Raw genomic sequence first — 26,336 nt, 5'->3', positions numbered from 1 at the left:
CTCCTCACCAAAATTTAGACACTTACAAATGCAGCAACACAGTAGTATTTGACTGCAAATGATGTAGTGTAGAATGAATCAGAGATCTAAGGAAGGCCGTGGTGGCAAGTGTGCCACCTGTGAGTATTACTGCTGATAAAAATCGATCTGGACAAGACTTTTTTACTCCGCAAATTAAAATACTTTGAAGGCCCATGCGCCATAGCTCACCCAAGGTTAGTTCATTTAAAAGCCACTGATTTAACTTTGTACAACTGTGGCAGACCCCTTTCAAATAGCTGGGGAAGATGCTGGCACATACAGCAGAGTCAGCTGCTGTATTCCTTGGCACAGTGACAAGCTGATATTTAAATGATATAAATGCTTTGGTGAATTTAAGGCTATTACCCAAACTGCCAAGATAATGGCAAAACCTGGATAAAACATGAACATTTGAAGCAGAATGGAATTAAATGGTTTTAACTCATAAGTTTGCCTATTAATATTGGGTTCACTAGACTAAATCTTCAAATATAACTGATATCCCGCTGCTTGCATCAAGCTCAGCTGTCAAGTCAACACTCAGTTTAATATCACTTCATGATAGACTGAGCAAATGTTTAATAAAAAAAAAACTGCACTTTCCATATTAAAACTTCTATTTCTCTAAACTAAACTTTGAGAGGAACACTGATATGTGAAATATTACATTAATGGCTTACGTGAGAGCAACATGGCCACAGGAAATGCAAATGTCCCTATTCTTGGAATGTAAAATAATGGTCATTTTCTCTACAAATCCAAACTTTCCCTCAAGTAAGATGAACTATGACTCATAGCCAATGCAAGATGTGTTTAAGTCCTCAAGTTGTTAGATTCTCTATAGGATGCACTCTTGAGCATGACTTGTCCTATTTAAAGTAAAAATACAGCTTTACATGACTAAACAGTCAATTCCCAGTAATGAGACTCCTGAAACATTTCATAACACTAGTTCTTGAATACTGGGTTAAGACAGGCAGTGTATATACCCACAAAATGTGCTGTATAAAAACGAAACGTAGGGCCACAAATTAACCTCTTCCTTCTAGATATAGCATACATTTTCATAGCATAAATGTTTTTTTCTTAAGTGTAATACATATTTCAATCTACATGAAGTTGTTTTAATTTTAATCTTAATTAAGTTGTGGTCCTATATTTAGTTTTAGGGGAAGTGAGTGATAATGGAATGTAATCATTTTGATAAAGTAAAGAGAAAATCTAATAAATTGACAGTTTCATGTCTCAAGAATCATAAATAATTCATAACAATACTATCAAATAATAACAATAGTATCCATAATAAAAAACTAAATTAAATGAAACTCATATGTCCTGCTACCAAAGCTTTTCTAAACCTTTCTAAACATCTTGAGAAAGGCTTCATTTTTATTAGGATGAAGCTCACCGTGGCTCTTCCATACCAATGTCAAGACCTAGTCTTTAATGTGTTCCATGTTATCCACACGTGACCACAACTCAAGCACGTAATTTACGCAGTGATAAGATTCAACACACATTAATTGTGAGATTGAAGAGTGCTGTAACTGTGCCTCACTCAGGATGTGGAGCACAGAACAAAGGAGTGATTTATACTATAAAAGCATTATTTATGGCAGAATTGTGATTGTAAAATCAACTTAATCCACTGCAATGAATAATGTGTTGCAGTAGCAAGGCAATTGATTTGCACTTAAGGATTAAGAATGCTAAAAGTTTGGTGGCGACTGCTCGTAAATAAATTAAATGTTCCAATTAGATAAAAGAGAAGCTCATAACTGCAAAGACAAGCTTTAGCTTTCATAATTAAATATTAAGAGAGGCACTTTGCATACTGTGCAGCTATATAATTTGTTGTACCCATGTTTTTTAAAGGAATGGTTCATCCAAAAATGAAAATTATTTCATTGTTTCAAACCTGTATGACTTTCAGCAGAAGATATTTTGAAGAATGCTTTCACGTTTTGTCTATATAATGAAAGTCAATGGGGACTGAAACAACACTGGACACTAGAGCTGCACAATTAATAATTAAAAAAAATCTCGACCTCAATTTTTCAACGTTTCGCCTGTCTATTAAATCTTCGACAAAAATCACACCAGAACATTCAAATCTGCGTTGACGCTGCCACTGACCAAAGAGAAAGCAGTTATCTTGTGTAGGTATGAAACAGCTTCACCAACACTCTTTTCAACCACACAGTATCATTATTTCTGTTTCAAATATCCTTATTATCACGTAAGTACTGGGATAAAAGTTTATAGTTGTCTGTTCAGAATTGTGGGAGAATTGTGATCTTTATTTGAAACTAAAAAAACTGTGATTCTCAATTTATCCAGAATCGTACAGCTCTATAACCATTGACATTGGCATTTTTCACTGAGGCATTTTTTTATGTCCCACTAAAGAAAGAATGTTTCTTTTATTGGGTGTACTGTATCTTAAAGATTCATCTTTCTCATTTATACTTTAGGTATTGCATTGAAAGAATATACTGATGAAACCCAAGTAAAATGAAAACATGTGTCTTCTTTCAAAACCTATTCTCTCCAGTCCAACCAAACTAGAAATAAAAGCTTTGAAAAGGACAAGGTCTGTGTAAAAAAGTGAAGAACGAATGTGTCACTTTCATGCCTGAAAGGTCATTTTATGTTAGAAAAGAGATCTTTGATGACATAGTCAGTTGTTTTAATAGAAGCCTTCCCTATAGGCTATTTAAGTCTGTATGTAGGGCTAGCGATCAATGTAATGGTAACAAGGATGGATCTGATTCACGTGGACGTGTATTTTCATGACAACATGGCAATTTCTAAGTGCAATCCATCATCTGAGCAGGAATAAATGTGAAATCATGTTAGCTTAAGGCTGGCCTACACTAAAAGATTTTTAAAATCTTATCAGATTTTCAAATTGTGAGAGACCACTAACATGACAATAAAAATAATAATAATTTAACAGTTTTGTTCCTATAGTGTGTGGAGAGTCCCAACTATGACTTTAGAGCAAACAAACATGGCGGATGACGGGCAAGAAGAAATGGTGATTAATAGTCCTCGGGGTTCCTCCCACACAACAGGATTTCTGATCGTAAATATTCAACATACCCCCCTGTTCAATTATGCAAATATCTAATCAGCAAATCACATAGCAGAAACTCAATGCATTTAGGTATGTAGACATGGTCGAGACAATCTGCTGAAGTTCAAACCAAGAATCAGAAAATATAGAAGAAAGATAATTTAAAGGTGCAGTAAGCAATTTCTGAGAATCATTGTTGAACACTGTTGATTTTTGAAATCACCCCAAACAAAAACACAGCAGCACACACTCAAAATCAATGTTACTCAAGTATGCAGCAGAAACAAGGCAACCTCGGAATCTGTTTTCAGGTCTTCCCACTGAAGTCTATCCAGTGCTGGAAAGCTTTTCTAATAAAGCTCTTACCTGATCATAACCCTTCTTTTTCCAGTGATACGTGTTCTGTTTTATAATGTCTCTCAGCCAGTCTTTCTTCAAATCTCCCTCTTGCTCAACCTCTCTCCTCCCCCATCATGTGTGGACATGCCCCTCACTGTTGAGTTTGTTGCGGTGCTCTGTCCGATCCACATTCAACAGCGTTTTTCAGAAATCGCTTACTGCACCTTTAAGTAACTTTGATTGTGGCATGGTCGCTGATGCTAAATGGCTAAATGGCCGATCTGAGTATTTCAGAAACTGCCGTAAATAACCAATGAGCTGCAGTTCTGCAGGCAAAAAAGCCTTGTTGTGGTCAGAGGATAATAGCCACACTGGTAGTTGATAACCAAGTGACTCATATAACCACTCGTTACAACTGAGGTCTGCAGAAGAGCATCTCTGAAAGCACAACATGTCGAACCTTGAACAGATGGGCTACTTCCAGCAGGATAACTGGTTTCTTGAACATGACAATGAGTTCACTGTACTCAAATGACCTCCACAGCCACAGATCTAAATCTAATTAGAGCACCTTTGGGATGTGGTGGAATGGGAGATTTGCATCATGGATGTGCAGCCGACAAATCTGCAGCAACTGCGTGATGCTATCATGTCAATATGGACCAAAATCTCAGAGGAATGTTTCCAGCACCTTGTTGAATCTATTCAATGAAGAATTAAAGGGATACTTCAGGATTTAGCATTAAGCTTTGTATTAGTAGAAAACCTGTAGTATTTTCGAATTACCATGCTTTCCACCCTCATATCCCCCTGAGACAAGAGATTTATGTATTTTTTGTCTGGAAAAAATCCTTTTTTTTGCGTCATCGGAGGATTTTCTGGCCAGTGGCTAAAGACTACAGCCAGTAGATGGCGTTGTTCCGCATGTTTTCAACCCGCCCATAGAGGGAGGGATCTCACTCACAGAATGTACACAGTTGCTGAGTCCCAATTCGCCTACTTATACTACGACCTAAAAGTATGTACTTTTTTTGTGAGGAAAAAGTACATACTTTTGAGTGTGTAGCAAAAGAGTATGCACGTTCTGGGACTTACTTCGATGACGTCATGCAACGTGAACTTGAACGTGGTTGCCTAGTTACGCACACCGCGACTGTTAACAGAACATTTTACATTTCATTCATTCATATCCAATATAATTTTATTTACTATTCCCATCTTTTTATCTTTTTTTCCTCATCGTTTTTTCCACAATACATTTACAATGTGTTCTACCAAATTGAGGAGGGAAGCAGGGCGTCGTCGTAGATTAACCAAATGCAGGTCGTTTGTGAGGCGGCTGGTTCTGACGTTCATGTGCAATCGTGTGCAATGTGTGTAACGAAAGCTACTTATTTTCTGAGTTAAAATATTTAAAGTTTATAGTATAACTATTGTTTAACATATTTTAAACTTAATTTCATCATTATGTATAATACTCAAAAATACCCCGATGAAAATGAACCATGCTTTTACTATAGTAAAAGTGTAGTAACCATGTGTCTTTTAGTTGGACTGATAAAGTTAACATTTGTACAGCCACAGTATTACAACAAATAAGTCAGTGTGGTTAAATATAGCTTTAATTAGGGTTAAACATTTGAATTCTTACACTTAAAAACTGAGGGCGCATCTCCGCTGCTGCGTCCGACTGTCATGTTTACATCATCACCACCATCACCACAAAGCTCCTCCCTCCCGCACGCAATGGGTTGTGGGCAATATTAGCTGTTAGAGTGTGCATTGATCTGCACCAGAGAATGTCTAATAGGAAGAGAATTGGCACTCTCTGGTTACTTCCGGTTTCTGGACTGGCTGCAGTAACAAGTCTCTGTCCATGCGGGGGCGCTCGCAGGCGAGTGCAGAATGAATGGAGGTCTATGGCGCTATATCCATCAAAATCCACTTTTCTCAGGATATAATTTTTTGTCTAGTAATTTGAATGTTGTATTCGAAAGGAGATGCAAAGAAATTACACATTGCTGGGTGTTAGATTTTTGAGTCACTTATTTGCTTTAAAAAGTATTTTAAAGTGTCAATGACGTCATACACATCGTACGACCAGAGATACAGCTTTACGGCAATCCTTCACTCACTCTGGTGCGTTCGCGCTCTGCACTTTCTTTTCACTCGAGGCATCGACAACACAGCTGACACAGGTAAATACACGTGCTAGAAGAGTTTTTGTTTTGTTTGTTTCTGGTCCCGCTTCGGATGCCACGATGCCATCAAGCGGCATCTCTGGTCGTAATCAGTCCTTCACTGACCAATCATTAGCAGTTCATTAGCAGAATGCTAGCGTGTTATGGGCAACAACTCAACTTGTAAGAAATCGAAAGGACATAAGTACTCTTTCATTCAATTTTCGACCTATAACCCATGTTGAACTTGCAAAACCTACAGTAAAATCTGAGATTTCTCAACGGCAATCGGGTGAAAGAGACAAATTTAGCCGTATAGCCCCATTGACTCCCATTCAGTCTGCACTCGCCCGCGATCACCTCCAGTGGAATTCTAATGGAACTGCAACCAACCATCTATACAATGGGGCTAATAGGAAGTGCCAAGGCTCTCCGTAGACGGGCTCTGTCTGCACTTCGAATTCTAACCGGAAATAGTAGACCATCCGGGTATCTTGGGAATACTCATTTCAACATACTATGATTTGGGATGTACTAATTCTAGTTTCGCATACTATTTAGGACGGATAGTATGCGAATTGGGACTCAGCAAGTGTCAGCCGTCTTTCTTTGGAAGCTAAGCTAGCAGGCTCTTGTTCTGTGGAGAAAGCTGAATAGTAGGAGAAAGCTGAGTAAGTAGGGGTTACCATCCTCCTTTTCCCGGACTTGTCCAGCGGGCGAGATCGTTCAAAATGTACGGGATTCAGCTTTTGCGTTCTGCGTGCGGTCGCCATTCATTGTTTACATGCACACTTTTTGTTTCAATCTAACTGAATTCATTCCGACTGGTGAATCTGAATGTAGTGTTTACATGAACGCTAAACAAGTGATCGGTTGATGTGCGTTTTACCATTGCTAAGAAAATTCCTGCTCCTCCGTGAGAGATGCCAGACCCAGCGCGTCTCAGTAATGACGCCACCGGCCTCGCGCCGTTCTCCCGCGGCCGTCAGCCTCATCCTGCTCGCCACAGTAAACATAATGAATGAATGGCGACTGTAGAACGCAAAAGCCGAATCCCGGACATTTTGGTCGATCTCTAAATCCCTGGCAAACTCATCACGTAGGCTAGCCTTGTTGTTTTCAACTGCGCACTCTTACCGGTAGGCGTGGCCTCCTAAGGCAGCGAAGCAAGTGCATTCTGGGAGTTGTTGTCTTTCATCCACATAAGCCAAAAATACATTTTCTGGCTTTTCTCAGTCTAGAAAGCTCCAAATTCAAAAATTTCTTCACATTTCTTCTACTTAAATGACCTATTTTAAATACACATTCATCTTCCCAGAGGTGAAGTATCCCTTTAAGGCAGTTCTGAAGGCAAATAGGGGTCCAACAAGATGTACCTAATAAAGTGGCCAGTGAGAGTGAATATGAAGTAGAAACTGATATTTTAATAAATTATCTTGTGACAAAGTTGAAATTTATATAAGCAGAGAAATATTCACTTGACTAAGGTGTGCCGAATAGCCTCAGTCTCCCCTGTAGGCTACATATGAAATTATGCAGCACTGTAAAAACTGGGGGGTGGGGGGGAATCTTCATTATAGGCTGTAATAGCAATTAGCAATGTCTAATTTGTGACCAAAATTCAACGAATCATTCTTTTGAATCAAAAATTTTGAATGAGTCATTAACCAGGGGCACGTTCAAGCTCAAACCAGTGCGCAACGTTTTGCTATGGTTTCCGGGTTGAACAACATGTTGCCTGGAAACAGTGAGCAACGTTTGAGATACGTTTTCTCTTGTTTGGTGGGTGTGTCAAAAATGTCAGCCCAATCAGCAGCAACATGTATATAAACCACGCTGTATTAAATAGACAGCTCGCACAATGGGTCTAAGTATAAAGTCGTAAGAGTTTTATAGTAAAAATATAGCATATCACAGTGATCAGAAATAATGATAAGCCATGATGATAAGTGATAAATGATAAAGTCATATAGATCATAACACAGTCACGGAGATAAGAAGTGGATTATCCTTCAGCTGAAATGTTTGTCTTTTCATCCTGAAATCCGAGGCAAATGTTGGATCACAATAATTAGGAACCACATTTTCCACAAATCCCTTCACTCTATTGGGATATTCTCTTTTATTTTGGACAGCAAGGGCAGTAACTGTAACATCTACCATATTTTGCAGTATTAAACATGTATACCAATTTCATCAGGCTCCGAAAATTCTTAAAAAAGAACATAAAGAATGGCCTTCTCAGCTGCCATAGTTGCAACTCTTTCACTACAGATTTAGCATTAGAACAGGGTGTTCAACGCACCACCGTTTCCGTTTAAAAAACGATTTGCAACTTTTTGTCAGGGCTGAACGCATTCCAATTGACAAAACCCGCTTGAAAGAGTAGTTCACAAACTGAATAGTAGTATAGCTTTAATTACAGTATAATCTTTCGCAGTGATCCAGGTTAAGAGTTCACCAAAAAAAAAGCTCCCAAAGTGAATCGAGAACTGAGCGCCAGTGAGAAGCTGATCTTTTGGTCTGAGCCTTTGGAGTGAGGATTTGACTAATGGGGTCAAAGCCAATTTTAATAGCAGAAATATTAATATTAATATTAATTAGGGGTGTAACGGTACGCAAAAATCACGGTTCGGTACGTACCTCGGTTTTAAAGTCACGGTTCGGTTTATTTCCGGTACAGTAAGGGAAAGAAATGCAAACATTAAACTGCAGGTTGTTTATTACTATAAACTTTTTTTTAACAATTTGTTTACACTTTTTAATAAAATATATATAAAATAAAAAAAAGAATAAGAAATAAAATACTGCTGCAAAGCAAAACCAATATCACATAATAAATTTAATGAAAAATATAAATAAATAACTATGATTACAGTGCAGCATTACCAATCCCAGCTTGTAGGCCTGCTTATATTTAAAAATTAAGGCTGGGAATCGATAAAAAAAAAATGAACTAATTAATTGCACAATTTGCTGTAATTAATTGCAATTCCTCCAAGCTTGTAATCATCAATAATTAGGCCTAAACTTAGAATCGCCTAATTAAATGAAACACCGGGGGAAAAAGGAACAGAAAATAGCCCTATATTAAAATAATATTAAACATAAATATATCAATGTATTATTATTTTTCAATAATCAATCAACATAATCAATTTAAGTTTTTTTTTTTTTTTTTACTAATTATCAAAATAAAATATAGTCCTACAAAGCTATTGTTACCAGAGCATGTGATCAGAGCAGGTCATTTTACCATTGTTGCCAGCATGACTATACCAGCTCAGCAAACAGAAGTCTACTACTGAGAAATTTCACCTTATTTGAGCGGACTTTGCTTTTCCAGTGCGTGATCGGTCCATGATTGGAGTGTTTGGGCCGTTAACGACAGAGCAGAACGCACAGCGCAAACACGGAGTCGAACATTGAACATTGAGCAGAGAGCGCAGCGCGCAGACACACACACACAGACGGAACGGAGAGTGCGGCGGCGCACACGGAGCGGAAAAGCTTTTTTTCGCCCTGCAGTCGATTTCATTGGTTTAGGTTACAGTGACGACGGGTAAAACCCATAGACAGTAAAAGAAATGGACACAGCGACCCCATTGGAACTCAATTGAGACAAGTGAAGCCCATTTTCAGCGATTTCTTAGCACTTCCTTTCCTGACGCGCAGACTCAAACCGAGCAAAGCGTTACACGGACCACGTGAGCAACCCGTCTGTCTTCTAGTAGCTGTGCCAAGAGAAATCTGAATCATTCCCTTCCGAATCTTGCAGAGACGGAGAGTGTGAGTAGGAGCTGTCCATAAGCTTGGAGCAGGAGAAACTTTTGCTAGGTATTCTGATTAATTATATTGTCATTTTGCCTCCACGTCCCCCCGATTGCCCGCGAGCTTCTCCTCCCGTCTATACGGTAATCTCTCTAGTGTGCGACAGAGAGTCGCGTGGTTATGACGCAATCGTTAGCCTACTTTTACAAAAACTGCTTCTACGGGTCCATAACATAAGCTACAAGGTAATGGAGCATTTTATACATTGTCGTGTATCTTTAGAAATAAATAATGGACAAATGGAGTCTTTAAACGCCTCAGATGTAAAGTTATTCGCTGTCAAAGTGACGCCAAAATGAATGGGAGTCAATGGGATGCTAACGCAAGTGAAGTTCTGCTACAAGATGTCGGCACCCGGCCGACTTCAACTTCCGGTCGACTTCCTTCCCGCCTGGTAAAACCAGAGAATGTCTAATAAGGCAGACGGGCTCTGGTAAAACTTTAGAATCAGCTGCAGGGCGGGATTTGCGCTGAACACGGAGACTTCCGCCACTTAATATGTTCGTGTGGAAACACGAAAATGTACCTATGTTCCGCACACAAAATATTGCATTCGGTCATTCGGTACACAAGTGCACCGAACCGAAAGCCCTGTACCGAAACGGTCCGGTACGAATACACGTACCGTTACACCCCTAATATTAATGAATATTAAATCTTGACTGTAGGCACATGGCAGTTTTACATGAGATAATAGTAGGTTATAATAGTACCTAATTTATTAAAACAAACTTTTTATCCAAAAGATGTCAATTAATAAGTTTAGTTAGGTTCTAAATATTTTTAGAACTAAATATGTTAGTTTTTTTTTTTATGAACTGAATCATAATTTTAAACTAAACTGGGACAAAAGAAATCACAATAAACACAAGCAGTAATAACTAAATCGAAAAACAGAAATAAACATCCATGTGTGCACAAATTACTTTATCGGAATATTTTAAAACATGCATTATACCACCTTGTGATGTCAGAGACCACGTGATTACGTAAAAGCTTTTTTTTTTCCGAAATGCTACTTTGACACGAGTTGTTCGAAAGAATCGATTCGCGGAAATGAGTCGAACTGCCCATCACGAATTGATGCGTTGAAATAACAAAAAAGCCAATCATTTTGACAGGCAAGCTAAAAATTATTTGAAATGTGACATTATCAACACCTTGAGATCATTTTAAAATTGCAATGAATCATCTAACAAATACAGAAGACGGAAAAAAACTAATATTTTACTTTACATAGTTTGACTTTTTTTTAACTATTATGTAAAAAAAAAAAAAGGGAAAAGGTGCATTTTTGTTTAATTTTACATAAATGGACCGACTATATGTTTTAAATCTGCAAATTATATAAAACATTTTTATTAATCATCAATGGTAACGGATAAACTGTATCCCAGGATGCCAATACTCACCCATATCAGCCGCGCGCTTTTGATTCCACTCGCGTTTAATCCCTGCGGTTACTGCACAGATATCAGTCTCTCAGGGTCCACTCCAACAAAGACTTTTACCTTTAGTCCGAGCAGTATTACAGCCGAACTAAAATCATTATCGATTCGACTCCATGTCGCAAAAATAAAACTTTAAAACATGCTGCCTCCTCCGTTGAATCCAACAAAACGGCAAACCGGTACATATCCAACAGCAATAAACATGATGGTCATCCGTCGATCAAACGGAATGTAATTCAATTCTCGCTACGCACCAAGGCAAGCAACTGTCTGAATATAAGGGCAAAAGTTGTTCTGGGTCGCATAATTTAGGCAATAATGCTAAAATCATGCGGAGCTTATCGACCAGAGAGGTAAGCAAAGCCAAAAGAAAGACCGAGTGTTGAGGGCTTTGCGTGAGAGTAAATCTGTGCTCGCCGCCGCAGTCGAGTCTCGTCCCTGAGAAATATCACAGACCGTGATGATGATTGCGCGCTCCCGCCCTCACCCTCAGGTTCTCCACAGTCATAATAAAGGTGACCCGGAGGCAAACCTGCTGCGGTAAACACTAGCAGAATGCCAGAACACCCCCCTACTTAACCAAGACTGTTGATGAATGTAAACGACACACTGTTAATCACTACAAAGTAACAATAGAGACCCAGTGTGTGTGTGTGGTAGCCCACCACAGGTATGGACACTAACAATGATTGATTGATTTATTTTTATTGTCTTAATATAAAAAATGTCTTTAACACTAATATTAACAACATTAACAATATTGACATACATTATTGGGTTATGCTAAACTAGTTTTGATTCCTCAACTATACTTTACAGTGCATCCTTGTATTTTCATTAATTTAAAGATGATTCATGCTCTATAGAATCAATCAAATGAGATGATAAAAGCTGCTGTTGTTGCATTTGACCTTACATTTTGACGGGGTTTTTGTTGTTGTTGTTGTTGTTTACTTTTGAAATAGTATTTTTTTTTTTTTTTTTACAAAATAATCAATATTTTGATATTTTATAATTGAATGGACCCCCTTGCAGTATATGAACCCCAGTTGAAAACTGAGCTATTTATGTACCAGAACCTTAAAATTGCTTTTAATGTATTCAGGTTAAATTAGGCATATAAAAAAAATATTTTTTATAATATCACACAGATCCAGAATACTTGACTCTGACTCAGTCATGGAATTATGCATCAATATTTTCTGTAAACTGTATGTTTGACCGAGGCAACCTTGCTCTGGAAGCTTTTTGTTCTCACGTCTTTAAATAATTTCAGCTCAAATCAATATTTACTGTCCGTTTATTTAATTACTTGGTAAGCCCCATAATAAGCAAGATAGTCAATCTATCATTAGCTGCACATTGTAAAGTAGAAGTTCAGATACATGCAAAACTGTATGTGATACAGGCACATAAAAAATGAAAGAAAATGTCTTATAAAACAAAGTAATCCAGCATGTTAGCGACATAAAATTCTTTAACGATAAACAAAATATGGAAATTTCCTTTTTGGTCCCCCTGGTGCTTTTTTCGGAGTCTCTAATTAGTGTTAGGAAAAACAGCCATAGAGCTAGTTCCAATTTAGTGATCAAATTAGTGGAGAATTTAAAGTCACCGTAAAATCAAAATGGACAATTTTACTTTTTTTAATTGGAATATTGCTGTATAAAATAATATATCCATGCACATCATTACTTTAAAAAAAAAAGAAAAAAAAAAGTCCATGTGCCTCGTGATCTTTAATCAAAAAAACTTCCTCTCCCTCTTGCAGTGGCATCTCTTCTCTTCTTTGATGACACGTTTACTGGCGCAAGGGCGGGGCAACCTGTCACTCACATGAGATCGACCAATAGCAAACCGCAACCATCCAATCAATTCCACATGGACAAAATCAAGTCCTGCCCTACATTTTTTCTTGTTTGAGAAGCTGTTTCAATTGGATGTATGTCACAATAGTGAAGACAATCGCCAAGTTTAACTCTTGTTGTTTTGTTATTCTTATTGACATTCTTTAAAACAAAGTATTTCTGTAGGTCAGTATGCTGTTAAACAAGAGAGCCAGCAGCTGAACTAAAAAAACACTTGATATATGATCTATGAAAAATAATTATTCTGATAAATTTTCTGGTTTGAGAAGTAGATTTGTTCCAGGCTGTTCTTGTGATCTGACCAACTTAAAGCAAAAGTAAAGCAAAAGTAAAGCAAAAAGAAATGGCAACTTTATCACAAAAAATTAATAGGATGGTTAGAACATGACTTTTTTTTTTTTTTTTTTTTTGGACTGTCTATCCTGTGGGTAAATGTAGTGAGTTTGAGTTTGATGAGTTTTCTTCCAGTCTTTACCTGTAAATCCATCTAATTTTATGCTACATAAGTCGATTATTTTATAATGGCTCTTTTAACAAGGTGCAACTGGTTTTTGAAGCTTTCGAAATGGTTTTGGGCAGATTATCTGTAAGTGAAAAAGACAAGATGATATCTCGTTAGAAGTAAAAAATCTTTTCTTTTTTTTTACTTTCAAAATCCATCTTTTTTCCATCTTGGCAGTCAAACAAGATTTTCACAATAAAAAAAAATAAAAAAAGAAGAATTCTTGGAACTTTCACACATTGGCAGTCGTGATATGAGTGGATTAAGGATGCTATGGCTTTATTTGATCTCTTGCCGCATTGAAGACATGCAGATAATTTTAAGCAATGGAATAAATTTTAGCAGGGGATTATCCAGTTTAAGCAGTGCGAGTTAGGCAAAAACAGGCAGGAGCCGATGGCAATGTAAGGATGGACGAAGGCAAAACAAGGTCACTGTTAACAGCATAGCTTAATTCATCATTGTGTTAGCTGCTGTGTTGAAAAAAAATGTTGACAAATATAGGACACATGCACTGACATTAACAAAAAGTCTTGTAATGAGAGTTTAAGCATATGATATAATACCCAATCCGAATCATTTAATCCATAATCAAAGAAACAATTCTGTCATTATTTACGCTCTCTCATATAGGACTATGATTTATAAAAAGCATATTGTCTTTTGAGTCTGTAGAGAGAGTGTATGATGGATGTGATAATCAGTGGTTACATTTTTTTATAAAAAAAACTCAAACCAATTGTTACCCATTTGTCTTGAAACAACACCAAAAGCTTCTGCTATGCTGATGTAAGCCAATTACATGGCTCTCAATATCTCTCCCAGGGCGTCAGAAATATTTCATGATTATGAGACGTCATAACAGGCATTCTGGATGGAAGTTCACACATTAAATTGCATACTGCGCTACACAAAAAGTTCTAGCCTGATGTGAATTTCTTTGCTTAGAAAAATAACATGCATTCCCTTGAGGATGTCTTTAATAAGCATGTGACATTTTAAAAGTAATAAAGGAAATCTCTCATAACTGGTCAGTTCTGTCTGCACCATTTGAGTGATTCAGAACTTGGGTCGGGCTGAGTTGTCTTTCTATTGATTGCCTTTAAGAGCCCTCAATCTGAAGGAAATCTGCCGTTTTACCAGGCTTAACCATTCATCACAAGCAAAAGTCAAGTTTTCTTATATTAAAGTGATCATGTCATGTATTTTTGTTTTATTTGTTTTTGTGAATAACTCCACTTCCTTTCTGACCCTTAGAATGACAAAGGCTGTATTTCTTTATTTTTGCTGCTGCGCCCGTATGCATGCAGGATGCATGTTTGCTGTTTAACTTCTAACTGCATGTTGAATAAAGGACTCTCCAGACTTTGAAATTTATTGAAATCAAAAACAAACAGCACAAGCAGCTAACCCCAATTCCCAAAACAAATCCCTATTACTGGTTCTAGTGAATAAAAAAAATGAAAAATGCTATGAATATGATCAGATTCACAAACCAGTTTTTTTTTTTTTGCCAAATCAAAAACTCACAGCATAATACAAAAGCACTTTATTCATTGTGACAAATGTAGACCTCTTCCTAAACCACTGGTTGTTGGCTTGAAATGAATATTTACCCAATCTATTTTCTAAATGCATGTTATAGATCTTATTGTGAACAATTCATCTGTTTCTTTTTTTTTTTAATGATTTTACCTCATAGTGTGTAATCAAAATGTCATAACTTGATCTTCCGGTGTTATGACAGACTTCTCTAATAATTTAGTCCGCTTAAACCCTACCAATGCAAGCTTTCATTTATCTGCCTCCACTTTTATGTGAAATACGCACATCTCAACATCCAATCAACAACCAATTGATAGAACCAAGAACCAAGTCTCTTTTCCAATAATCTGTTAGAAGAATAAAAGATTACAGCGGCCAGTTGCCCAAACAAAGTTACTATGTTAAGCCTTAAGTCTTAAGATCTAGTCTGACCAACTACAGTTTGCTAAAGGGGCAATCAGTCAGACTTTTCGGATTCAAATTAGACCAATCTATATATGCTTTAGAAATTATGAATTAACTGTTTACTAATGATTAACTAATGATTAATAGCGTGCAGATTTATAAAGTGTTACCGGGAATGTCTCGGGAATGAGTAGAACTTCCTGCAGGCTTCTTCCTTCAGCCAATCAGAAGCTAATGACGTCTACTTCAGGGTCCATTTAGTCATAATAGCGCACCATTTCATGACTGCCATCGGCTAATAGAATTTGGTTTGATTTCACATGTGCTTCAGAGACCGGTCACTCGGAAGCGTTCCCATAACATCCTGACAGTATCTCGTTCCCTCAGGGAACCCAGGTTATAGTCATAACCTGAGACGTTTTGAACAACTTGATTGGGCGAAAAATTCAATGACTCTCTCAACAATGATAATCACCACCACAAATGCACAGACTGTGGAAATCGCAAACAAAGTGATACAAACGGTCCCAGTGCTGTTAGACTGTTATATCAGCACTCTTGGAACGCCACCCAGCCAATAAAAATCAAGGACCAACAATATATACACTGCATAAAGCACTATCCAGTTTATAAGAACATATATTCAAACACAGACACCTATACTCACACACAAGCTCACACACAAATTATCAGAGGCGGTGAGGGGTAACTAAACTTGGCAGCGGAAAAAGGAGGATATTTACAGCTCTCAACAGCTTGCTGAAAAAGCAGGGAAGACATTAATTGCATTGCACTGTCGATGTCTTTTATGCATTGATCAACCAAACATAACACCCACTACACCACACTGAGCGCAATAACTCGGATGCTAATCAAATAATAGAGGAATAGACATAAGCACGGAAACAAATCTGCAGAGAGCAAAGAGACAGCACCCGTACATGGTCTAATAGTCACCTGTCAAAGGCTTAATCACTAATGATGTCTTCTTGCAGGTCGTTGCCTGGAGTGAGCTGCACTTATGGGTCTGTGTGATTAAAGGTAAATGCATTAATATGGAAAGGAGGACAGGCCAACATGTGACCTTCTAAAGGACACAAGTCAGAACCATTTACATCAAAAGAAAACCTGACTTCTAACAAAACATGGAAATCCACTTAACAATTGTTCTGTGGGCTGTCAAACCATGATTTCTCGTTCAATTTTCTTTATGAGCTTTTGAAAAAGAGAGAGCTTGGATTGCTAATCGTTTTTTTTTTTTTTTTTTTTTTGGAAGTTATGAGGCTGGTTGTTTTCTGATCTTTGGAAATTGGCATAGTTGTACATTTTTTTGGTCCTTATTTTCAACAGTTTTGAACTAGTTTGGCCAATTACAAGCAAACTTAGCTGTCAAACACTGCACACACCATACTGTGTGTTCTGTGAAGATAAAAAGTAAATAATTTAAAACAACATTCATTATTAAAGAATCATTATTAAACATGAAGACATTCATGGACATCACAGACATGTTTAGCTTCTTGTTAATGATAAAAAATGTATGTAAAACAGCATATGCAACATTTTTTCCCCATTCTTTTTTTTTTAAACAAACTACAGGGGGAATATCTCATGCACAATCTCTCAAGTGTTTTTTGTTTTGTTTTGTGGAGCTTGCTTAATTATTTAATTACTTTCAAACAGTACTTACTTACTAACTTATAATAATGTTCCATTTCAACACATATATGTATTTATTCTTTAATCATGTACTCCCAGGTATAGGTCAAGCTCTATTTCCAACTGTTAGGGAATACCAGACTTTAGAGAAAGAATAAGTTCAACCCAAAGATGCTAAATGCAAGCAGGTGAGAAATGAGTAATTTGCATCTGCTCAAATGTGATGATTTGAGCAGATGAAAATAGGATAACAGAGACTTTGTGTCTTTACCAGGTTTCAAATATCTTGACTCTGACTGGAGCGTGATGGAGCCGGAGAGCACACATCTCTTTGATGACAGTGGTAAGTAGCCAGGTGAGTAAACAGGTAAATGGGATTCAGAGGACAGGACTGACATAACTGCAGTATCACATGTAGATATCAGGAGTCTTACTAGGAGATCACTGGAGTTTTATCAGGTGAAGACAGCAGGTAAGGAGTCGGTAATCCATGTTGGAGACCAGACGATGAGAGACTGAGATGTGAGATGCTGATGAGAAACAGGTGTGGGTGATGAAGATGGGCGGGACCAGCGGAGACACAGGAGAATTGGTTTGGGAATAGGAGGGAACTAGGGAGCCATTGATTGGGCTCATAGGCATCAACTGCACACCAGGGATGTGGACATGGATGGAACCCAACTCTACACAGTCAAATTCCTCTAAAATCCCCACTGGTGTGGCTCTCGCACCTGGTCAGACACAATGACTGACACTGGGATGAGTAGGGCTGCAGGCTCTGGCTCCGGGTAACTTTCTCCATTCGAGGAAGGTCCTTGGCAGGCTCTGGCTCAGGTTCTGGGTCTGCCGTGGGCTCTGGTTCAGTGACCCTGGTGGGTTGAGTAAGGGGCTGTTTGGGCTCGAAGTCTGTAAGTCACTGGCTCTAGCATGGTGGCGGGTTTGAGGAGGGGTGGAGAAGGACTAGGGAGGAGTTCTGAGGCGGGTGGTGTCTCTGAGATGAAGACAGATGGCACCAGGAGGACTGGAGTGGGCTGGAGAGGCTGCGACTGGGGGGCGATGGTGTCTTCATCCTCTTCTGCTATTACGAGGGAGAAGCCACTCATCTACATTCTAGATATCATTCCAGGGTACAGGTATAGTTCCCGCTGGTAACTGTTGGAAGAGATGATTATCCAAACCACTCCAGAAGACTGTCCTCTGGGTGTCGTCACTCCAAGACTCCAGGTAGCAAAGCTCGAGGAACTCCTCCACATAGTGTTATACGGCAGCCATCCTGTGAGAGGGAGAGGAGCCAGTCAGCGGGGTGGACGGGTGAATAAGCTGTTGGGTTCATGATGTTGTAGGTCTGGACTTCTGTCAGGGGATACCAGACTCGGAGTTCCACCCAAACAGGTATTTATTAAAACAGATGATAAACAACACAAGCAGGTGAATAATGTGATTATTGATTACTTTAGCAGTGATTACTTTAGCAGATTAATATAGAATAGCAAAGTCTTTGTTTCTTTACCAGGTTTCAGAAATCTTGACTGTGACTGAAGCATGAGCAGGAGAGCTCAAACCTCTTCAATGACAGTTGTGGGTAGCCAGGTAAGCAAATAGATTCACAGGACAGGAGATCGCTGGAGACTTCTCAGTTGAGTATAACACATAAGAAGTCTGTAATCCAATTTGGAGAACAGACAATGTGCTATAGTACTGTTCTTGATTGGCATGCTGATGAGGAACGGGTGCAGGTGAGGGACAGGAGGGATGCTGGGAAATGTAGTAAAAGATGGGCAGATGGAGAGCATACGTGTCATTAATGCCGGGGGTTCAGACTACACAATATTTCTGTCTGTTACGATAGTCACTGTATGATTATGCGATTTTGACTCCTAAATTATTGTCATGTCGTGGAAGAAACATGCCAGTCATTACTTTCCGTCTTTAACGATGTGCGTGATGTCATTGAGAAGGCGGAACAAGCAACTGACTTCCGGAAACAAGAGCGTAAACAAACTACCAAAGCGCCGTGCAAACTTAATGCTAATTCCAGTACTCACCGGGTTGCTGAAGCGCCTCCGCTATCATTTGCCAGCACTTACCTTTTTTCACTTGTGGTAGTCCATCGAGGAAACATCATAAAGGCATGAGTATTGTTGCCATGGCCCCACAAAACTTTGCGTCCATTGCATAATTCCACTTAGCAGCACCAATACCATCACTTCTCTTTTGTTTCGCCTTGCATTGTAGTTTAAGAATCACCACAATACCCTACATCAAACGGATCGTGCCAAAAACGAGCTGATATTGTGTAGTCTGAACCCGGCATGACATTGAGATGAAGATGTTTTTTATTTTCTAAAGTGGTTATGGTCTCACATGAGACATTGCTTCTGCAAGGTCTGAGCTGAATAAACCCATTTGACATGAATTAAATGCATTTTTTAAGAGCCAGTTAGTCTTAGCAGTGATGATTAAATTAAGTTTGGTTAAAATAGTTCATTTTAAATCACTTTAAAGCCACATTGTGCTTTACAATCCTCAGTTAGGAAGCCAAAAGGAACCGTGTCAAAATATAATATTTAAGAAGAAGAGTCTTTCTTGGATATCTATTAAATCAAACTACATCAACATTAAATTAAATCAATCTAATATGAATCGATCTGTACTTGCTATTTGAGATCAATAATAATAATAAAAAAAACACATTATATATAATTTGGTATATAGTTACTGTATACATTGTTCATAAGTTCAGGGTTGGCAAGATTTCATTATGTTTTTGAAAGAAGTCTTTTATGCTTACCAAGGCTGCATTTTTTTATTTTTTAAATATGGAAAAGTTATGAAATAATAGTTGATGAATAGAAAGTTTGCATACTAATAATATGTCTTTACTTTTGATCAAGTTACTATTCTTGCTGGATAGAAAAATTAATTAATTAAAAAGATCTAAATAAGATCTTCCCCTTAATCACAGTTTCAAACTATATAGCAAAAAAACCACAAAAAAAAAAAAACATAGTATTGTTAAATACATTATTTTTATTGCTTTTATATGATTATTGTAATTACACAGTAATCAATGGTTGAGACAAACTCAAGGTCCACATGTTTCACAGTACATGTATCTCAACTGTTGGAAAGGTTAGCGTGTGTTTAGAAAATCCTCTGTCCTGCAAGGCAATTTTTGCTCTGACAGGTTACACAAATTTATCACAGTCAAAAATAAAGGAACGTTATAACTGATAAATTCTGTCAGTGAAAGGAATTAAAAACAAAATAATCCTTATTGGCCGTTTTTGTTCTGTGGCACCAATGTAATGTAAGCCTATTATATATCGCTTGTCCTTGAGTTTGAAAAATACAGCTTGTTAAAAGGCAACAGCAAAGGTAGGCATGGAGCTGGAGGAGGAATTTAAAAAAGCAAATCATGCTGAGATTGTGTCTTTACAAAGAGTAACACTCACTGTGTGCACTCTCCGCTATTACATTAATACCCCAGGGACCGGCCGCAGTGATCTACTGTACACACGTGACTTCATACCCATCTTTACTCTCTAAAGTTGCAGCAGAAGCACAAAGAACAACAAGCACTGTGGCTCGACCCTTTATCTGGTAAAAGGACTTAATTATAGATATGGATGTAACCAGGCAACATGTGTAATAAAGACATTAACTCTAAGGAGCCGCACGTCACGTGTCTCCAAACAGTACCTGCACTGCCCATGAGATTCAAGCAGCTTCTCTGATTGTCAACGTGACATAGAAATTGACCCGGTTTACTTCCTTAATGCACATTTCTGGTCTTATTCTACATAATTCATCAGGGCACATTGTTTTTCAAATAAAATAATAAAAGTTTTGTCTTTGTATTTTTGTTTTCTCAAAATGCCAGTCCCTCCAACCATCTTCAGTATCTATTTACGATGCAGTTTAATCTGATAGATAGAATGAAAGTTGGCATGAAAGTATAGCATGATAGTTTTTTCTTCCCTTGTGATGTATATCTGAGTAAAACAGCTTCTTGAACAAGAAAAAATGTAGGGCGGGACTTGATTTTGTCCAAGCGGAATTGATTGGATGGTTATGGTTTGCTATTGGTCATTCTCATGCGAGTGACAGGTTGTCCCGCCCTCGCGGCAGTAAACACATCATCTGAGAAAAGAAGAGAGGCTTGTTCGACTTCATACAGCGTTGCGCAGACCGATCAGCGGCTTACTTGAAGCAGTGCATGTCGGTTAGAAAATTTGTCCGACTTGATATATAGCGCCGAAGCCATTTTGGAAATTAAAGTATTTTGTTGCATTATAAATATCTTTACTGTCACTTATTTAATTCAGTTTAATGCGTCCTTCATTAATAAAAAACTTCTTTCAAAACATCTTTCAAAAAAATAAATCTTGACCTCAAAAACTTGAATGGTGGTGCATATTTAAAAAAATGTTTTAACACAATCAGTGCTGTATTCTCAGTTAGGGATTATTAAACTTAGATTAAATTATATAGATTTTATTAAGATGATATTAAACTAACCCAACAAAGGTACACAAAATACAGCTAATAAAACTAAAAGACATTATGCAGCTTGTTAAAAAACAGGAACAGTAGAATTGAATTAAAATGAAATTAAATTTGTTGCTTCACTGCACTGTAAAAAAATAACCAAATGATTTGTTATCACAGCATTTTTTCTTTTGTTAAATCGACCTAAATAATTTACGTATTTAAGATAACATAATATTTTGAGTTTCTGTTGATTAAAAACCTGTTAACCGTTGCCAGAGCGCGGACGCACTTAAGCGGTTTTATTTATATATAGTTCAAAGTTACTATCAGATTTAATGTTATACCTTGACAAACTATACATCATTAAAAAGATATAAGACTCAAGTTTCAGAATTTGACCACTATTGTATTCTGAGAAACTTATTGAGAATGAGGAGATGTCGTCACGACACAGCGCCCCGCCCTCAGAGACCGCGTCATCCTCCCCTTTCCGCCATTTTGGGAGGATACCCGCCAGCGCCGTTCATTGTTTGTATTGGTAGTAGAGGATGTTGTCGCACTATTTTAGAATGCCTGGAAAACACTGATGTGTAAAAAAACTGCTCCAGTGTCTCACACGATTGTCGTGGAAACCGTAGCAACCATGTGTTACAGTTTTATCGTATTTTAAATTTTAAAAGTAAAAAAAAAAAAAAAAAAAAATGTTTGGCATTGGTAGTAAGTTTCTCCCTGTAAGGACCCTTTTCTTTTGCCGCATTCATCTCCATTTCTTCTTAATTTTCTCGTAATTTCTATTATAATTGACCCTTCGCTAAGCCCCGCCCTCCTTAGTTACTGTTGCTACGCCTGTCAAGCTTTTGCGCCTGGCACGTCTATTACAGTATGTATGCACTGGTTTCAGACATTCCTAAGGAGATAATTAGTCATTTTTGGCAAACAGGTGAAAATATGAGAGTGCAATACTGCAGTATGCATTCGAGGGCTATATCCACGACATAATATGCAAACGATTAGAGAATAATTTCATCAAAATTGAAGTTAAAGCATAACGTTAGGTCCCAGCGCAAGCAGCAACCGCCTCATATGCTGACCATTCAAATGGGAAACACACAAATTTGAGGAACAGCTATGTGCATGCCCAGCAGGGTAAGTGAAATTTGAAAATATTCTAATATTTATAAAACAAACAGCTTATCCATATGTATTGTGGAATAAACACAAGACATTAGCCTGACCACTTTGCAATGATACCATTCTCCCGCTTATATTTTTAGCGCGCCAGGCTAACGTTACTGCTCACACGTCGGACTAACTTACTGTTATGAACTGATTAAGTTTGCATACCAACCTTTTCCTTGGAGATCTCCGGCAAGCCCCGTGATATTCCCTCCTTTTACTAACTACTGTACCTTTTACTTTTACTAGAACTAACGGGAGAGTCGCGATCGGATTGGGGTAATTTGGCCGTCGATTAACAAAATGTTGAAATATATTTTTAAGTAACGCAAGTTATGTCAGTGAGCCTCCGTCTTGGCTTTAATCACACTGCTTGATCCACGAGCTGGACAATAACTTTATTCTAGAGCTGCTATAAAGCCAAAACACTTTACTTTTAATTTCCTATTATCAATGTAAAGCTGCTTTGGAACAATCTACATTGTTAAAAGCGCTATATAAATGAAGATGACGCCCGGCATTTCTCCCCTTGGGTTTTAGGTTTCGGGAAGGGAACAAAATCCACCACCCCGTCCAAACTTTTAGGATACCGGGTATCAGATTTGCACAATCCATACGCACAACGCTTCGGCATGTTTCCCTCGCTCGAAAGCTTGCCAGACCTCCCGCGCCTAGTTACGGTTGCTAAGCCACGATTGGCCTGTGGCGGTTTTCGGGCGTGGCTTAGCGAAGGGTCAATTCCTCGAGCCGTCTTTCCTGCTCCGTCTCTGTATTGCTCTTGCACTGTTGCCCCTGGCAACCGATAGCGTATCCTCCCAAAATGGTGGACGGGCTCAATTCGTCACGTGACCGCAAGCTACCTATGAGTATGTCCTCATTCTCAATAGCGACAGTTATTTCTTAATTTGTGTCAGGAGTTATGAAATGAAAAAATTAGTCGATACCTTTGATATGAATTATGCGCGTCAGCCGCTTTCATTCATAAAAAAACTCCCGTGCCGTCGTCATGACAGCGATACACAAAACAACGTGCCTCAGGGCTTTAGCTCAAAAATGTGCAGATTTGGAGAAATATTGATATATTCTCATAGGTTTACATCAGATTTCTATAGACAGGAATAATATTTATTGAATTTATACCCAAATGCGTCGATGTAATCATTATGAGCGTTTGCATAACTCTGATACTGTGTTTTCAATTCATACCAATAGCCTGAGGGCGCCCTCGCCGCCCTGTGCACAGTATTAGAACATGAAGAAGTGCCATAATCATGTGACAATCCAGGAAGCCTCGAACACACACAAAGCTAACAAGAGATCGCGCTGTAACTATGGCTGTAACATGCAGTTTTGAAGACAATAAACATGTTTGCTATGATATTTGAGTTACCTGTGTTTTTCAATCCATGCCAGGTATTTCCATAATAATAGATTATATTTATAATGTAATGCTAATCTATATAGAATCGTTGTGCAGAACACTATCCAATAGTATATTTTCTGTCTGATTTTTTATCTGAAGCCAAATTAGATCACAAAAAATTATTTAAAATACTCGATTTGCTTTATAAAGTAAGTTTATAAGCACAAACATGGTTTTAATCTCATAAATTGTCGTGTATTGATGGTGTGCTAAGCTAACATGCTAGCTAGCCCTAGGTGCACCTGCCACCTAGAAGTTATATTTTTATTATTTTTTGAATGCTTACTGAAATGTTTCTTTATTCAAGAAATGCATTTGATACAGTTTAAAATGTAAGGGTGAACTTTAAGAAAAGAAATTAGTGACTGAAACCATATGAATAGCCTGTGAATAGCCAGTCGTTAGTAACTATAATGCAGACAAAAGAAATGCATATTTAGAGCCATAACCGGGCTGGAGAGGTGTGAATGTGTGCAGGGGGAGACTGAGACTGAATGGGGCTCGTTTGCACCACAAAACAATAAAGACAATATACTGGATAGATGGTTAGAAGATGACAATAAACATCAGTAGCATTTTAGCTTCAAATCAAAATAAAGTCACATGACATGGTCTTGAAAAACATTTCACTAAATACAGAGTTTTGGACTTATTATCTTAAGATTTTAAACATAAAATGTTTAGACATGTGGCATTAGCTGTAGTGCATTTCTAGATTGCTCCAGTGCCAACTTCAATTTTTTTTTCATAAAAAATAATTTCTAATAACTTTACAAAACTTTGAAGCTATTTATAACAATTTTTGTCATTATGACAATAATTAATTCTACATTTACAATAAACTGCCAGGTGTCAGCTTTCAAATGAGATCATACTTGTGCTTTTAGTACAAAGGGTTCATGAACTGTATCTGTTTCAGTTTGGGTATGTAATTTCTTGGGATTTTTCAAAAGTGGGGTTGCAGCTTAACAGGTTAAACCAATCTCCATTGTATTAACACTTTTTTTTTTTTTTTTTCAGTGAACTTACATTTTTAAGGCAACCAGATTGCTTACTTTTTTAAGTTAAACCAACAATCCTTTTTTTTTTTTTTACAGTGTGGATTTCCATTCCAAATCCAGTCTGTGATCCAGCCTCCTGGAGCTCCGGTGGACTGCAAACAGAGATATTTTCAGGCAGGGAAGGGTCGTGGGTGGTCGTCTTCATTACTTACACTTTGTCTCCTTCCATCAGCAGGGCGATCATGAGGGCCAGTGGAGTCTGCTGTCAAGATGCTCCACACTAATTGATTTCTCAGCTTTTGACAATGCCTGGCAGCGAGATAATGGGTGACAGGGAAAATGATGGCTGCTTCTTGATTCCTTGCCTTGCTGACACTTGGATAAACACTGTTTATAGATAACATGCTGGAGGTTATCAGAGGGTGTCTTGACAGCGTGGAAGCAATCCAGAATGTGAGACTATTCTCCTGCGGGCCTTGTTCTGTGCTTAACATTACCCGTAGCAGCGCTCTTTTATACTTTAATGACTATGGAACAGACAGTATTTGCCATCAGAGACTCCCCCAGAGGCATCTTTCTCAGAGATCCCAACCTCTTCGTTTGAGAGCCACTTTGTGCACAAACTTGCAAACATTGAAGAGGGCTTTCACAGGCCATTCGATATTTCCATGTACAGCTGCTCACATTCACAGGCAGCCAGTTCAAAAATAATGGCTAATAAATGGCATAGCTGCTGTTACGTGACGGTTTTTGTCCCTAGTGCCCTTACAGGTGAATGGAGATTCAATGGGAATCTAGAAGCCCTGGAAATACATTATAGGCATGAGATGAACATTCAGCACATGCTACTACTGTTTGTTGCACTTGGATCATTATTAGAAAAAAAAAAACTTTTATGAGCTTGCCTCATTTGTTAGCCTACTGTATCCCAAAGGGGTAAAAAAAAAAGCCTCATTGTACTGTTTACAATAATAAATTGCTCACATTACAAGCTGCAGCAACTAGGTTTACATATACAAGAGCAATGAATCATGGATATTCCCCTGTAGAACAAAAATTATCTATATGACAATTTGTGCAAAGACGCAATGACTGTACAGGGAACATAATTTTAACGTTAATTAAATGTGTATTAAATATTTTATTTATAGATGTATGTATTACTCATTTGTAAGTCACATTGGATTAAAGCTTTTAATTGTGTGCTAATTAATTTCATTAGTGTTGAATGGCTGCATTACTTAATTAATCATGTGCTGTTTTTTGCTATGACAGAATAGAATTGTTTTGTGGAATGTAATGTGAGTTTATCTTCACATTGCTTCTTTTGTGATGGTATAGATAGAAGTATAATACATAAAT

General features: G+C 37.8%; 1 protein-coding gene across 1 annotated transcript in view; it reads right to left on the bottom strand.

Moving 5' to 3' along the window:
- Window positions 1-11,363, bottom strand: part of lrrtm4l1 (leucine rich repeat transmembrane neuronal 4 like 1) — a 59,280-nt gene extending 47,917 nt beyond the window's left edge. Inside the window, exon 1 of the mRNA XM_084104752.1 lies at window positions 10,863-11,363. Within this exon, the coding sequence (XP_083960878.1) occupies window positions 10,863-10,866 (4 nt within the window). The 5' untranslated portion in view covers window positions 10,867-11,363. The remainder of the gene's footprint in view (window positions 1-10,862) is intronic.
- Window positions 11,364-26,336: the final 14,973 nt, after the last annotated feature.

Source organism: Abramis brama (assembly GCF_963993115.1).
Source record: "Abramis brama genome assembly, chromosome: 25".
Classification (NCBI taxonomy): Eukaryota; Metazoa; Chordata; class Actinopteri; order Cypriniformes; family Leuciscidae; genus Abramis; species Abramis brama.
The sequence above is the reverse complement of the archived record's forward strand: the minus strand, read 5'-3'. Positions and strand labels throughout refer to the sequence as shown.